Source organism: Geotrypetes seraphini, chromosome 10 (assembly GCF_902459505.1).
Source record: "Geotrypetes seraphini chromosome 10, aGeoSer1.1, whole genome shotgun sequence".
NCBI classification, from domain to species: Eukaryota; Metazoa; Chordata; class Amphibia; order Gymnophiona; family Dermophiidae; genus Geotrypetes; species Geotrypetes seraphini.
Window position 1 is genome coordinate 14,649,710 of NC_047093.1, and position 16,840 is coordinate 14,666,549.

General features: G+C 42.4%; 2 protein-coding genes across 11 annotated transcripts in view; both read right to left on the reverse strand.

The window, feature by feature from the left end:
* The window catches only part of ARSG (arylsulfatase G), a 125,609-nt gene extending 121,754 nt beyond the window's left edge, over positions 1-3,855 (reverse strand). For 2 of the 4 annotated variants that reach the window (XM_033961193.1, XM_033961190.1), the window contains exon 1: positions 3,763-3,855. The gene's annotated coding sequence lies outside the window, so the exon portion shown is untranslated. Of the gene's footprint in view, positions 1-1,208; positions 1,230-3,762 lie in introns of those variants that run through there. The other 2 variants (XM_033961192.1, XM_033961191.1) reach the window with 2 other exon arrangements.
* Positions 3,856-9,013: 5,158 nt separating this feature from the next.
* AMZ2 (archaelysin family metallopeptidase 2) overlaps positions 9,014-16,840 on the reverse strand; it is a 44,021-nt gene continuing 36,194 nt past the window's right edge. For all 7 annotated transcript variants that reach the window (XM_033960954.1, XM_033960952.1, XM_033960951.1 and 4 more), the window contains 2 exons: positions 12,557-12,733; positions 9,014-11,062 (listed from right to left, as the gene is read on the reverse strand). In XM_033960954.1, coding sequence (XP_033816845.1) covers positions 10,916-11,062; positions 12,557-12,733 — 324 coding nt within the window. In that variant the 3' untranslated portion in view covers positions 9,014-10,915. The remainder of the gene's footprint in view (positions 11,063-12,556; positions 12,734-16,840) is intronic.

Here is a 16,840-nt window from a genome sequence, read left to right on the forward strand (position 1 = left end):
GACAATTCTGTAAGAACATTTTTACAAGTTTCTTATAGAAGGCTAGCGTGAACTGGCATGGGTGCGTCTCTGTGCACCTGCATCTGTTTAAATCAGGTCTATGGCTGGCATAAATGGGCACACCTAAATGCCAAATTATGAATTTGGGGTAGTCACCATAAATACTGTATTTTCACTCATATACCGCGCACCCGTGTAAAACGCGCACACGGGTATACCGCGCAGGGAACACAAATTTATGTAATAAAATGTTAACATAGTGCGCACACGCGTATACTGCGCATGCTAAAACCTCCTACCGCCTACTCCGAACCGGCATCCTCCCCCCGCTCGCATCACTCCTCCTCCCCCTCTGATCCGAGATAATCTGATCCGGCATTCCCCCTGCGAACCGGCACCCTCCCCCCCCCCCCCGCGATCCTACAGCCCCCCCAGCACCGCAAATACAACTCTTACCCGATTGGGCACCAGCACCAATGCACAGCATGTGTCAGTGCCAGTGCCCGAAGATCCTCCCTCTTTGGTTTGGGCTGGGCAGTGCGAGAGAGATCCTCCTTCTTCCTCTGCCGGGCTGGACTAGGCTTTGAGCATTTGCGCATGCTCAAAGCCTTTTGGTCTCGCTCTCTCCGAGATTATCTCAGAGAGAGCGAGACCAGAAGGCTTTGAGCATGCGCAAATGCTCAAAGCCTAGTCCAGCCCGGCAGAGGAAGAAGGAGGATCTCTCTCGCACCGCCCGGCCCAGCCCAGCCCAAACCAACGAGGGAGGATCTTCGGGCATAGGCACTGGCACATGCTGTGCATTGGTGCTGGTGCCCAATCGGGTAAGAGTTGTATTTGCGGTGCTGGGGGGGATGTAGGATCGCGGGGGAGGGGGGGGGTGACGTGAGCGGGGGGGGGGGGGGAGGATGCCGGTTCGCAGGGGGAATGCCAGATCAGAATGTATAAAAAAATTGTAAAACGCGCTCACATGTATAACACGCATGGTTATGCACAGTTTGTTAAATCGTGTATAACGCGCGCGTTATATGCGTGAAAATACGGTACATATATAGTATTTTTTTAATTCCTCTCTCACTCAACATAGCTCAACTTACACCTACACAAAGAAGCACATGAAAATCCTGTACATTTGTGCAGCTTTTAAAAAAGACCCTATTAAAATAGCCTCATCATCAATAACCACAAATTCTAATGTGACATTACCCCACCTGACATCTTGATCAGTCCTTTTGAGAGAAAGTTTGTACTGGGACGCACTATGACCTCAGTGTTGTTTAACCTCAGTTGAAATCTGTCAAACAAGTCAACACTCGACACATATGGTACAGTACATTAATAAACAGGTATTAGCGTTAAAATATGAGCTAAAATCTGGTGGGGGAAAATGGACTACCAGCTTATAAACTAAACATTTTCAATTTAAGAACAGTGGTAGCTGCACTAACTGTTTCGTCTGGGGGATACAGTTGACAAAAGAATCCATCCTGTCAATGGAGGTTTTGAGTGTGGGCCTCCAAAATGAAAAACTTATCTTTTTAGATTTTGTGAGCTGATAGCTCAAATTAAACTAAAAACATTTGGTAACAGACTAAAAGCAAGAATGTAAAATCTGACAAGAAAACTTCTCCTTTCCATAATTTATTCCTAAGGGACTATTTTTATACTTAGGTGCTTAAACAACAAAAATTAACATTGCAGTAAACATAAAGACTGCATTACCTGTTAGGGGTGTGCCCAGTATGTCCTCTGCAGTTACAGTAAAGCAAAGTTCTGTATAGTGTTAATTTACTGCCTCAAAACGAGGCATTAAACCACAGGTGTCGAAGTCGGTCCTCGAGGGCCGGAATCCAGTCGGGTTTTCAGGATTTCCCCAATGAATCTGCATGAGATCTATGTGCATGCACTGCTTTCAATGCATATTCATTGGGGAAATCCAGAAAACCCGACTGGATTCCGGCCCTCGAGGAGGGACTTTGACACCCCTGCATTAAACCATCCACATTAAGGGCCCCTTTAGTTTTGCCATTTGCACGTGCTAAGTGCACAATATTTTTTAAGAGCGGGGGAGTGTTGGAGCAGAGAATGGGCATGGACATATTCATCTTACACACTGACATTACTAGTGCTAACTGGTTAGCATGTCCATAACATGCTAGCACTTAACGCCTCCTAAATAGAAGGTACTTAGGCCCTGATTCTATAAAAGACACCTAAACTTACGCACCTAGATCGGGGCGCCTAGCTGGGGGCAAAGGCCTCCCAGTTCGCATATGCTAGGGTTTTACAAAACAGCATACAGGAGAGGCCCACCCAGCTGTGCATGCACCAAGGGATGAGGGAGGCAGGCCTCCCTCCTGCAGGAGGTGGCCCAAGAAAAGCAGAGGTCCCCTGGGGACCCGTGACAAAGCAATAGACAGTACCTTAACCTCCCCTCCCCATGGCTCTGCCACTGGTTGGTGTGGCCTGAAGAAGCCAGCAGGCAACAGGCGGTAAAAGCCCTGCCTGGCGTTTTGTGATTCTGTATTGGGAGGATGAACTTTAAGAAAATGCTAAAAATGCAATTATTTGATAATGCCTTCCTATGCTAATGCTTATTCCTTTGATAATATCCTCTCGAGATTTCCCTGTCAGTAATGTTTGATTTAAAGCAGTGGCTCCCAACCCTGTCCTGGAGGACCACAAGCCAGTGTGATTTTTGGGATAGCTCTAATGAATATGCATGGGGCAAATTTGCATGCCTGTCACCTCCATTATATGCACATCTCTTTCATGCATATTCATTAGGGCTAATCCAAAAACCTGACAGGCTGGTGGTCCTCCAGGACAGGGTTGGGATCCAGTGATTTTGCATGTTGTACTTCTGAATTGATAGTATTATACTTGCTTTGCATGCTAATGTGAATTGGTGTGGCTATCTACCTTAGAATTATTTGATTTGATGTGTATGTGGGTTTGTCTTGATTTTTTGATATTTTATATTAGGGGGGAAGTCTATGATGTTTTCCAGACATGTATATGTTATATGTGGAAATCGTAGGGAAACAAGATTTTATGTATGTGACTTGGAAACCGCATAGTTGTATGCGGTAAATAAAGGCAGCACAGAGCCAATGGATCGAGCTTGGGGAAGCTGGCAGAAAGACTGAGTGGGATGATGCCCATCTATTACTATTTATTATTTATAAAGAGCTACCAGACGCAGGCTGTACAACAAACATGCAAGAAAGGGTCCCTGCTAGAAGAGCTTACAATCTAATTAAGGTCCGAGTTTCTTAAGAGTGGAATGCGTGCGTAGGTTGGGTCTGAGGTGTAGAAAATACTCCCTAAATTATGACAATGTATTACAAGGCAGAAAGACAACGTGGAACCGTTGCACAGGGATAATACTATGGCGCTATTTCAACAGCTACAAAACATCTGTAAATACGGTACAAAAAAAATAAGGTGCAAGCTTCACGCGCACATCCCCGAGCGTTCAGCGACCCCTCAGACCCTCACGCGCCTCTTCAGCGGGGACTCCACCCCCTTTTCCCAACGGCTCTCCCGCCCTAATCCAGCTCGCGCTACAAAACATCTGTAAATACTGTACACTAAAAAAAAAAAAAAAGTGCAAGCTTCACGCGCACATCCCCGAGCGTTCAGCGACCCCTCAGGCCCTCACGCGCCTTTTCAGCGGGAACTCCACCCCTTTCCCAACGGCTCTCCCGCTCTAATCCCGCGCTCGCGCTCCGGTGCCTCCCCCGAACTCCCTCATCGTCCTACCTTCCGCCTCATCCTCCGGGTCGCCAGCCACCGGCCCCGCACTTCCAGCGCCTCGACGCCTCGTCCCGCCTTTGCCAGAAACGGGAAGTCGCGTCAGAGGGGGAGGGGCGGAGCCCCGGAGAATGAACCGCGGGGCCGTTGGCGGGCGACGCGGACGGAAGCTAGGGCACTCGGACACGTTCAGACCTTGGGGAAGCTCCTGCCTGGCTGAATCCCTGGTTGTTGTTTTTTTATTTTTTATTTTTTTTTTGGGGGGGGGGGGGATTCTCCAGGTCAGGAGGAAGGACGCGGGATCCGCCCCGTGAAATCCAGAGCCGCGGTTTGCAGCTGGTCCTTACGCATGCCCAGTACAGGGAATCACGAGCGTACTGCTCCTAGTCCTGCATTGCACTCGAATGCAGGCAAGTGCATGGACTTGCACATAACACTGCGCCTTCCTGCCTTGGAATCTGTAAATGCAAGACCCTTCCTACAGTAGCAATTCAAAATTCCTTTATTAATAACCATTACAAAAACACAACAAGGCACCAACAAGCACTGAACCCCCCAAAGCGAACTTATCTGGAAAGTGGCTCGTGCACGTATTGAGGAAACCCAGCTCATCACCCTCCAGATTGTAGTACTTTTAGACTACTTCCAGATAAAGTTGACCAATCTTAACACACTAATGTAACCTCGAAAAGCTTTCTGTTATATCGCTCTTTGTATACAGTCTCTTCCTCTGTAAACCACTTTGAACTGTTAATGGTACAGCGGTATATAAAAATAAAGTTATTATTAAGATCTGAAATATGGAAACACAAATGGGGATGCCCTGACTCCCCCCACCAAATATGGGTGGGCATATCCAGCGGCATAATGAGGGTGAGTGGCGCCCCGCCTCCTGCCTTCACGCCTCTTCCCTCGTACCTCTTTCATTTTCCAGGTGCAAGCAACATCACACACATGCTATAAATTATAATATTATTATTAAGACTTAGCCAAAAGGAAAAATTTATAAACTATAAAGAGTTTTACCTTGTGCAAAATTGTAATTTCTATAATAAGACATTAACTATTTTTTTCTGAGGCCCTCAAAGTACCTACAAATTCAAAATGTGGCCCTGCAAAAGGTTTAAGTTTGAGACCACTGCTTTGATCCTCAAACACAATCACCCCAAGGCTGGGGTAGGGAACTCCAGTCCCTGAGAGCCATATTCCAGTCAGGTTTTCAGGATTTCCACAATGAATATGCATGAGATCTATTTGCATGCACTGTTTCATTGGGGAAATCCTGAAAACCTGACTGGAATACGGCTTTCGAGGACCGGAGTTCCCTACCCCTGCCCAAGGGTCATTCTCTCCATCTGTGCTTATCAGCCTCTTACCTCCCAGCACTTACTGTTCCCTCGGACTTCTCTCCCCACCCCCAAATGCATCACTGCACTTCGTATTGAATTGTAGTTGCCAGATGTTAGACCAGTGGTAGGCAATTCCAGTCCTCGAGAGCCAGAGCCAGGTCAGGTTTTCAGGATATCCACAATAAATATGCATGAGATAGATTTGCATCTCAAGGAGGCAGTGCCTGCAAATCCATCTCATACATATTCATTGTGGATATCCTGAAAACCTGACCTGGCTCCGGCTCTTGAGGACTGGAATTGCCTACCACTGGTCTAACATCTGGCAACTACAATTCAATACGAAGTGCAGTGATGCAATATGTCAATATTTGTTATATTTTAGCTTCTTGAATACTTTTATTTTGAATATGTACATCGCCTAGAAATTTTTTAATAGGCGATTCATCAAATATTTAATAAAACTTGAAACTTGATATCCTGAAAACCTGACCTGGCTCTGGCTCTCGAGGACCGGAATTGCCTACCCCTGTGTTAGACCATTCTTCTAACTTTTGCAGATCCTTCTTCATGTTTTCCACTCCCTCCAGGGCTCTGTTACAAATCTTGTTGTCATCCACAAAAAGGCTAACTTTACCTTCTAACCCTTCAGCAATGACACAAACATAAGGCCTGAGCCCTTGAAGATACAATGCCTGGTAATGAGTTGCCAGTGGGCTGATGATGGTGAAACAGAACCAAATCAATAAAACTGACGTATTTGTACAAAGAAGTCAACATTTTATATAAGAATATGCTTACTGGGTCAGACCAATGGTCCATCTCCCCAGTATCCCATCTTCACAGACGCCAATTCAAGTCACAAGTACCTAGCAAAAACCCAAATAGTAGCAGCATTCCATGCCACCAATCCAGGGCAAGCGGTGGCTTCCCCATGTCTATTCTACCACAAAAACATACTAAGCACACACCAGCCAATAACTTTGTAAAATCAAACAATTCCAAATAAAAACAAAACACTGCTCAAAATACCAAATATGGCAGGCAATTTTAGGTATATACAGCAGTTCTAGAACAAATGGACATATAACAATCTGGTAAACAGAATATCACTTAAAACATCAAAATTTTCCTATAGCATGAAAAAGGAAAAAAAAAAATCTGTTTACCAAAATAACGAAGACAGATGTTCTTACAAGATTAAAATTCTTCACTGTATTACGAGAAACAGCAGGAACTTGATTCTCAGGAACATTAATTAAAAAGTTTATCCTTCCCCTAGAAACATAATTTGATCATTAATTAAACCACTACTGCATCTAATATTTAAACCTATTTGGGGCATTTTGATTCTTTTCCAGCTGATGGGAAACTTAACAAATTAATATCAAAAGGTTATGATTTAACCTTGTGCTTAGGGTTTGGGAGTAGAGAATAACACAGGGACAAATTTGTTCCCATTTCATTCTTTAGCTTCAGCTCAATCCGAACCAGCTCCTCTTGTTGGGCTACAGTACTGAATATCTTTATTTAAGGTTGTCCCTCAGCTCAGTGCATCCATTGCAGTGAACCTTTGTCCCTATGAACCCAGTGATCAAACAATGGCTGGAGCTTATCCCGTGGCCCCCACTAAGACTACGAACCTTACCCCCACAATATCCCCAAACAGAACAGTCCAAGAATTAAACCTTAGGGAGGGTGTGTGATAGTTTGTAACAACTAGACCAGGGGTAGGGAACTCTGGTCCTCGAGAGCCATATTCCAGTCGGGTTTTCAGGATTTCCCCAATGAATATGCATTGAAAGCAGTGCATGCAAATAGATCTCATGCATATTCATTGGGGAAATCCTGAAAAACCAACTGGAATATGGCTCTCGAGGACCGGAGTTCCCTACCCCTGAACTAGACTAAACAATTATATTGTACTGTATTGTATTTGATATACCGCTTGTACATAAGTATTAAGCAGTTTACAAAACTAATAATATAATAGTCACATTGAACTACATACATACAGAGGATCTAGTTCAGGGGTCTCAAAGTCCCTCCTTGAGGGCCGCAATCCAGTCGGGTTTTCAGGATTTCCCCAATGAATATGCATGAGATCTATGTGCATGCACTGCTTTCAATGCATATTCATTGTGGAAATCCTGAAAACCCGACTGGATTGCGGCCCTCAAGGAGGGACTTTGAGATCCCTGATTTAGTTCCAATATACATTTCTTATTTTTATCAAGACTGGTTACAATTTGACATTATTTGTTTATTGAAAGCTTCTATACCGTTGCTAATGACTGGGGGAGTCAATTCAGAGTGGTTTATATGAGCTTCTGTTGTGGTGTTACAATACAGAGTTTGCGCTTCCTGGGATGGTTTCAATACAGACAATTGTGATGTACCATTTTATGATAGTTTGAGGATAATTTCAGAAAGGCTGTTGATGTGGAAAAGTTTTATAAAAGTGCTTCATTTTTAAACTAGGTGCTACCCCCAGATGTGCACACATGCCAGTATTCCAGCTGTGCCATTCTGTAAACCTGCTCCTATATTACATAGTAGGTATTTGCAAGGGGGAAGGGTGCACATGGGCGAGACATAGGTGAGGCTCCAATTACACACATTGCTGCCGCATGTAGGTAGAACACAGGAGCAGAATCCATACTGCCACCAGATCTGCTCCCTTGGTCCCTCACTGCATTGAGGAAAAACCATACATTCTCTGACCTGTCTTGGTTCGTGCTGGAACAGCTACCCAGGGGTTTTAAAGGGGATAAGGTTTCTCATCTGACCCTCCGTGAGCAATTCTGGATCTTTAATTTACAAGCCGTTCAACCAGCTGGATTAAACGACGGTATGGAGTGGCATACCATAGTGTGATGTTGTCCCGCCTCTCTTTGGTCTTGCTTGGTGGACTGCAGTCATGACATCTTCCTGCTCTGGCTTTGTAAGGCACAGCTGCGCTTCCCTTCGTTAGCTCCGCCCTCCCCCAGCCAGCTCGATGGTTCGTGTATTTTGTAATCTGGGTTCCTGAAGAAGGGATGTTTCCCGAAACCAGGCTGGTTGGACCTAGTATGCTGTGGTTCTCCCTGTCTTGGGAGGCCGTTCTACTTTCTAACATCAGCTTCAGCTAAGTCGGCTTTTTGACTTTATTGGGAGTTTTCTGGGGGAGGTTCTCAGAGTGACTGTTTGCTTGTCCTTACTTGTGTTATTATTGTACTTTATTTTGCACTTTTTCACGTTTTGATTTATTTATTGCACAATCACGGTAGTACCCTATGATGGTGTGGGGGCAGGGTCTGGTTGACCCTTGTCTCAGATGTGAAGCGTAGGAGCATTGCTCCCTTCGCTGCTTTATCACACTGAGGGTACACCATTATCAAATTACATTAATTTCAAACGTGATTCTTTACTATTGGTGTCCACAGGCTGGTCAGCAAACAGTCTCTCTCAGAACCATATGATCTTTACTGCCTCCTCGTTGGTAGCATGTAGGTGCTGGCATGTACAGTGGTTCTACGGCTGGCATAAGCACAAGTGCCTAAATTAGGCATGTAGATATTGGTTTATGTTAATGCTGTATAACAGAGCCTAGGTACCTGAGTTCCCTTATAGAATAAGCACCTAAATGGGAACATCCACTTTCAGAACTGTGCAAATGTATAATGGTGATGAAGGGAACGATCCCCCGGTAATCGCACCAAAGACCATTGGGAATGGATGGGCTTCGGCACCATTGCTGTGCAGCTTTGTAAAAGGGAGAGTTAATGCTTTAACTTTTTTTTTATTTACAGTAACTGAAAATTTTAATCTTTTACATACTGTATTTGTAAACCACTTTGATTTTGTGAAAAATGTGGTATATCATGATTATAATAAACAAACATAATCAAACTCTAGTTCTCAAACACAGATACTCTTTATTTAAAAAATTTTATTTATGGAATTTTCAAAATATAGTAAGACAGATATTCTGAACATTGAATGCTTCTTCCTTAAAATATTGAGCCTTCAACCACATATACCCTGTCTAGAAATGCTCACTGCTATCACAACCAAGAAACTTCCATTTTGAGGTTCATGTCATTTTGTTATATTTTTCAGTCAGGGGAGATGTTTAGTTGAAGTTATTGCTGCTCAAGGCAGTACCACCGGTTACTTAATAGAAAATTCACACAGTGGTGTACCAAGGGCAGGGGGAGGGGCAATTCACCCCAGGTGCACTGCAGGGAACTCAGGAATGCTGGAGTAGTCGTTGGTCTGTGGTCCGCCAACCCCCCTCAGATGTCAACTTCCTGTTCTAGGGCAGAAGGCTGGTAGAGCAAATAGCTATGTGCAGGGGGATGCTTCGTCCCGGGTTCACGCCCAGCCAGGTACGCCACTAGTTCACATACTTTTTCCATGTAAGGATACGGAATGTTAATCTTTCTGTAGAATAAATAATTAAAATGCTCCTTTTTGTGAGTTATGTATTCAGTAGGATTCCTGCTCTTTTTTTAGCATTTAGATTAATATCTCCACTCAAGTATAAACTGTGCCAAATACAAACTATCTTAGGGGGGTTCACAAACATTTTCTGAGCACTATATAACCCTTACCAACTGTATATTGCTTTGCGTAAAAGCATCATAACCAGTGACTAGATTAATGTTTATATTGGATACACGCCTGCTGTATTTCAGCATCAACAATAAAGGAATCAAAACCGCCTTCTTCTCAGCCAGTGTCTGATGGGTCCTCTGTACAGCTGCCAAAAAACCTATTTGCTTCAAAAGGAAGATTTGATCTTCATGAAATAGAAGGGAAATGTAACATCTCTTAAGTCAATGTGGCAAAACAGCTGCTGTTGAGAGTGGTGTGCAGAGATACAAACTGGTTATACCTACTTTTCTGTTCTTTAGTATTTCTATGCAGTACAACCTCTGGTTTTGAATTGAGGACATGCATCCCTCCCTCCTGCAAATACCCAGCAGATCACCAGAAGCTGACCAAACAAATTAGGAGATTTATACTTCAGAAGCACTGCCAAGTTTTCTCTTCGTAAACAAGCAAAAGGTTTGTACTTTGGAACACATTTTCATCTAATCCCCTTCATGGAATGAAACCTTCCTGAGGAACACAGAGGAAAGAAGCAAGGAAATTAATTTAGATTTTATTAAATGGCAACGTGAAAAGAATTATGCATTCAGTAATTTTCCCAGAGAAAGGAAAAGTACTTGAACACTTTTTGTTAAACTGAGGCCTTAAAAAAGCTCAATGGTTAAATGTGTATGGTTTCTTTGTAATATCAGATGTTGGCTGTACAACTATCATGCATTAAATTATATATAGCCTCATCTAGATTTTGTTACTTGCACAGAACATTAACATTTGACAGTCTAATGCATTAAAAAAAATGCATTAATAGGTCTAATACTCGAAGCCTGTGCTTCAAACTGATCGACAAAAAATACAAATCTCGCCTAAGATGTTTAAATTGAACATTCCAGGTCATTCCCCAAAGTCACTTGTGAGAATTAGGCAATTCAAGCCCAAAGATCTTCTCTGGAGTAAACTGTGTTGCAGATCTTTTGCCTTGTGTAGGGTTCTTGTGTATTCTGCTTTCTGGCAGCTGAAGTCATCCGTTGGCCAATTGCCAATAGAAATACGACTGAAAATGTAGGTTACACAACCCTGAAGGCACGTGGACAATTCATTATAACTACTACTGCATTCTTCTCGCCCCTATTCGGATTGCCAATGACTGCACCTGACTTTGGTACTGAAGAGAGACTCATGAATGGCAGCAGTCCTGCTCTTCCACATGCTCAATTCATTCACTGCTGCAGCAAGTCCAGACATTTCAGGATCCATGCTCTGTGCTCCTTAAAATCTTCCACTGCTTTGGGCAAATGGTGTGTTTTAGAACTGCAGCCAGGATCCTCCACATCGCAGCCTCCTCCATCAATCCAGTGCAGCAAAGCCTGGAAACACATGAGCAGCAGCAGAGTCAAATCCAAAAAAAACAAAACAAAACACAACAAAGTTTGTATTCCCACTGCAACATCCTACAGACGTTTCCCCCAAACATCCTTTATATTATATTGTTTGTATTTTGATACGGAAAACTTTCTATAAAGTCTAGAGCATAATTATTTTTTTAACGAGCTGACAACTTCTTTCAGCACAAAGTATCAGAGTTGCTACATGGCAGGCAATTGGAGAAGTACACGATGCCGCTTGGAAACCACAGGGTTTACTGCTGGGCTCTAATCAAACCCTAGTTCTTAGACACAGACTTTCTGACTAAATAATTCCCCATCCTAATGCTGTAGGCCCCCCAAAAATGGCATACACCTTGTCTGGAAAGAATAAGAACATAAGAGTTGCCACTGCTGAGTCAGACCAGTGGTCCATTATGCCCAGCAGTCCGCTCACACGGCGGCCCTCTAGTCTAAGACCAGCACCCTAACTGAGACTAGCCCTACCAGCGCACGTTCTTGTTCAACAGAAACTTGTCTAACTTTGTCTTGAATCCTTGGAGGATGTTTCCCCCTATAACAGCCTCTGGAAGAGCGTTCCAGCTTTCTACCACTCTCTGGGTGAAGAAGAACTTCCTTACGTTTGTACGGAATCTATCCCCTTTCAACTTTAGAGAGTGCCCTCTTGTTCTCCCTACCTTGGAGAGGGTGAACAACCTGTCCTTATCTACTAAGTCTATCCCCTTCAGTACCTTGAATCAGCTGCTATTACAACCATTTTATTTATTAGGATTTTATTTATCACCTTGATGAAGAGACTCACCTAAGGCAGTGAACAGGCAGAACTTGCTATAAATAACTTACATTGTATTAACAGTGAAATGACAATGGCAGTGTAATACACTTATATTTATGGATTCATGTTATTATTTTGTTATGTTTTTCAGTGCAGTGTTCTTACTATCATTGCATCGGTCTGTGAAAAAAAACTAGAATCTGTACAGTTCAATGCGATAATTCCGTATTAAGTCAACATGAAACTAATGTGAAAATGTTTCGGTACGTCATGAACCATCTAGAAGACACAGATCCCCTTCTCCAGGCGTGTCCACCTAGTAGAATGAGTCCATGTGTTCCACTATCTTTATGTTATTCTTATAAACAAGTGTCACAAGAAATCTGTTCTGCAGTATGAACGAAAATGAACATTCAGGAGAAGTAAGTTTGTGAAGTGTGGCCTTCTAAGGTCTTAGGATCCAGCCAATCAGATTTCCTGAAAGCTCGTTGAATACTGCTGAGATCCTAATGCTTGCAACTAATTCCTTTGCAGCAGCTATGACTTGTTCCTTTTGATCACTATTTTCAGAGAAGTTGTGTTTTGCTGTCATTCTCACAAGATTTCAGCTTTTTTTTTTCTCAGCAACTTCTTGATAATAACAAAATTACATTTTCACAAAATCTTTTCTTTTCCAGCTACTTCATGCTGAATTGCTTTACCTTGTACCTCTCTGCTATGTTGAAGCCAAGTGCACAGTGGAGCTTGCGTATACAGATTGGACATAACTCGAGTGGTCGTCGGTCCGATTCCTCCAGATGATTGGAACCCTGCATGACGCACTGCAGCCATTGACAGTGGCGAATCCCAAAGATATGTCCCAGTTCATGGGTCAGGGTCTGCAACACAATACATTAACTTCTTTAGCCACCATACGTCATGGAAATTCCTGTCGATCACTTTCCTGTGGTCCCACAGAACAAGCCATGTAATAAGTTCCAAACAACAGTGTATACGGGCTAGAACATCTGTACTGAGCTTTGATAAGAAATGAACATGAATACACAGTCCCAAGGTTATTTTTTTCTTTTTATACATGAAGAACCCTTTGGGGTCATCTAAAATCCTAATCTTCATGTTTTTAACTAGTTAATAGGTAGCAACATGATTTATGCACTAAAAGGATATGTCAAGTAGATACAGAGAGCACAACTAGCTTAGTTGGAACTTCAAATGTGATATTTCACTGCTAAACACACGAGCTGTAAAAGAGCAATGCTCAAGTTAGCTGGACCCAGAGAAACGCAAACATAACTCTGCACAAGCATCTTGCTCAATTCAGCTTGCTCTGTGTGTCCTTCCTGCAGTGACACAATGAGGAATCAATGAAGAGGAGACAGAAAAGTTGAGCAATAAGCAGAGATCACATTTCGCAATGCAAATAAAAAACAACTCCACCCCTATACAAAACTAGATATAAATCAATCACAAAATGGGAGGAAAAACAACTTTTCTTTCCATGGATACAAAACCGGTTGCCTCGATGAATGCACATTTGGATTGGAATGGTTACACAACAAAAGAAAAAGGAAGACCCAATGTTCCAAAGTAAAAACAATCCAAAGATAAAAACAAAAAAGACTGTGGATGTTATGAAAGATGATTTATGATTTGCTCTTTACAATAAAAATACAAATGAAAGTCTGAATTTGTAATACACGTATGATTGTCCTGCAGGACCCTACAAGGTCCATGTTTTGGCAAGACCGCCTTCCTCAGGGGTCCTAAAGGGGATTAGATATAATGAAACAGAAAAAGAAAGAGATAAATGAAAAGTAAAAATGGCATGAAGGTGACTGTGATGCCAACCTTAGGTCTAATACTTGAAGCCTGTGCTTCAAACTGATTGACAGACAATACAAATCTTGCCCAAGATATTTAAATTGAACATTCCCCAAAGTCACTTGTGAGAATTAGGCAATTCAAGCCCGTTCAAAGATCTTCTATAGAGTAAACTGTATTGCAGATTTTTTTCCTTATGTAGGGTTCTTGTGTATTCTGCTTTCTGGCAGCTGAAGTCATCCGTTGGCCAATTGCCAATAGAAATATGACTGAAAATGTAGGTTACACAACCCTGAAGGCACGTGGACAATTCATTATAACTACTACTGCATTCTTCTTGCCAATGACTGAAATGTGCCTTAGGTTGGCACCAGAGTCACCTTCACGCCATTTTTATTTTTCATTTTTCTTTCTTTATTTCATTATATCTAATCCCCTTAGGACCCCTGAGGATTGGAATGGTTATACATAGTCATATTTTTTTCACCTGGACTTTTGTAATAGTTGTTTTTGGGGTTTTTTAAGACAGCGGTCTCAAAGATCTAGATTTTAATTGAATCAGATGTCTAGAAGGCTATTTGATTACAATTCAGGAGATATAAAGTGCCTCTTGATTGCACAAATTTACAGAATACTCTTATGTGTGTCAGCGAATGCTAACTTGCAAAAGTGCTAGAAGGCATCTTAAGTGTCATTCTAAGGGCACATGGATGTGGCATAATACACAACTAGGCACAGCTCCCACTTACCACATTCTGTAGGTCACATGTGTAAGTTAGATACATCCCTGCCGCATTTACATGACCGCAGTTATCTCAGGCCTATGGCTGATGTAACTGCAGGTGTCTCTCCGTCCAGGAGAGAATGTGATTGCTCTGACACAGCCTTTGTTCGGCGAAACAAGAGCCTTGTTGTTGACATCCAGTTCCTTGTCTTTTTTCAACGTGAGAAGTGCTATAGCAGGGAGATCTACTCGCTGCTGTTGTTGCCATCATCAGAAGATAAGTGAACTGTTTTGTTCTTTTTCTGGCTTCCTGTGCACAGTGGTGGCTTTGGTCCCGTTTTGAAAAGTTACATTTTGAAACGTGTGGGGGTTTTTTGCCTATGATACAGAGCAGGACTGGCTTAAGAACTCATTGGGTTGCCGTCCGTATATTGTTGATAAGTTTTCTCCACCTATTATAAATGTACTTTCATGGGGTATCTCCACCACTAGGCTAATAACAATTTTTTTGCTGATTGTATTTATATTTTGTTATTGCGATTTGGATTCTTGAGAGACATTTAAATACCTATGTAGCATAAATATGTGTTGAGGCAAGTCTCATTTGAAAGGAAGCTCTGGAATGAGAGGGCATAGGATGAAGTTAAGAGGAGATAGGCTCAGAAGTAATCTAAGGAAATATTTTCTTACAGAAAGGATGGTAGATGCGTGGAATAGTCTTCCTGTAGAAGTGGTGGAGACAAAGACTGTGCCTGCATTCAAGGAAGCGTGGGACAGGCGATCTCTTAGGGAGACTGGATGGACCGGAAGTGATAAGTAATCTTTTTATTCAGTACCAGCCAGATCGAACACTACGTTCAGATGAACAGATTTACTTAAGAGGTTCCATCTCTGAAACAAGTAAAACTAACAAGTCACCGTCGTTTGATAATAACAGTGCCGGGGGCTCTGCTACGAAACACCCTGCCACTGGAAGTGAGAAGAGCTACCTCTTTAGTCAGTTTTAGGAAATTAATTAAAATGATACTGTTTGAGCGTTATTCATGTAGTTAGAAGAGGTGAGCTGAGACTGGATGGACCATTCGGGTCTTTATCTGCCATCATTTACTATGTTACTATGATATATTCTTGTTGAAGACTTGTATTTTTATACTGGATTTTAAGTTCTGTCACTATTACTAAAAGTGCCCGTTTTGAATGTTTTTATTGTTCCTGTATGTTAAATCATAAATTATGAGTGTATTTTGTAATTTGCTCAGAATTGCAGGATGGAGTAAGAAATTTTATAAATAAATAAAAATAAATTTGGCCTTTATCTGCCCTCAAATTTCTATGTTTAAATCTGGGTGCCCAGATGCTGCTATAGATCAGGCTCTCTTACAGGTACCTAATGGAGGCTCCCCAAGTGCTTTCTTTTATTGAGCTTGAAAAGAACATATGCATATATTAGAAAAACAGGTCGTTTCCCACCTCCCTTAAAAGGACATGGTCTTCATATATGAATTCAAGAAAGTTTGGGACATGTGTAGGATTTCTAAAGCATAGGAAAGGATAGTGAATAGTATGGATAGGCCATGTGGTCTTTATCTCTCTTCTACTTTATACGTCATCTTCTTTCCTAAACTAAACTAAACTAAACTAAGCCTTAAGTTTATATAGAAACATAGAAACATAGAAAGATGACGGCAGATAAGGGCCATAGCCCATCAAGTCTGCCCACACTATTTACCCACCCTCTTAAATCTACTGACCCGCTCATTCAGTCCTAGTGACCCTATCCCTTGGCATGACCTCGTAGGGATCTCACATAGGTATCCCATTTGTTCTTGAAGTCTGGGATGCTGCGTGCCTCGACCACCTGTACTGGAAGCTTGTTCCAATGCTCAATCACTCTCTCCGTGAAGAAGTACTTCCTGGCGTCTCCACGAAACTTCCCTCCCCTGAGCTTGAGCGGATGTCCTCTTGTGGTCGAGGGTCCCCTGAGAAGAAAGATATCATCTTCCACCTCTACCCGTCCCGTGATGTACTTAAATGTCTCAATCATGTCTCCCCTCTCCCTACACTCCTCGAGAGTGTAGAGCTGCAATTTGCTCAGTCTTTCTTCGTACGGGAGACCCTTTAGCCCCGAGACCATCCTGGTGGCCATCCGCTGAACCGATTCAACTCTGAGCACATCTCCACGGAAGTGGAGCTCAACACAGTTTACAAAGTTTAAAATCAGAAAAAGTTATCTCCTTATACCTGTTTCTCCATGGGAATTTTCTTAACACTTACTTTTATCAGTTCTAAACAAGTAACAACCAGCATGGTGAGTTGGGATATCTTATCTAAACTAAAATGACATTTCCACCAAGTGCTTTCTTACCTCAGGCAAACTTTATAAGTAAATGCACAATAGGTGTAATCAGTGGCTTCCCAACTTTTCTCTATCTGCACTGAC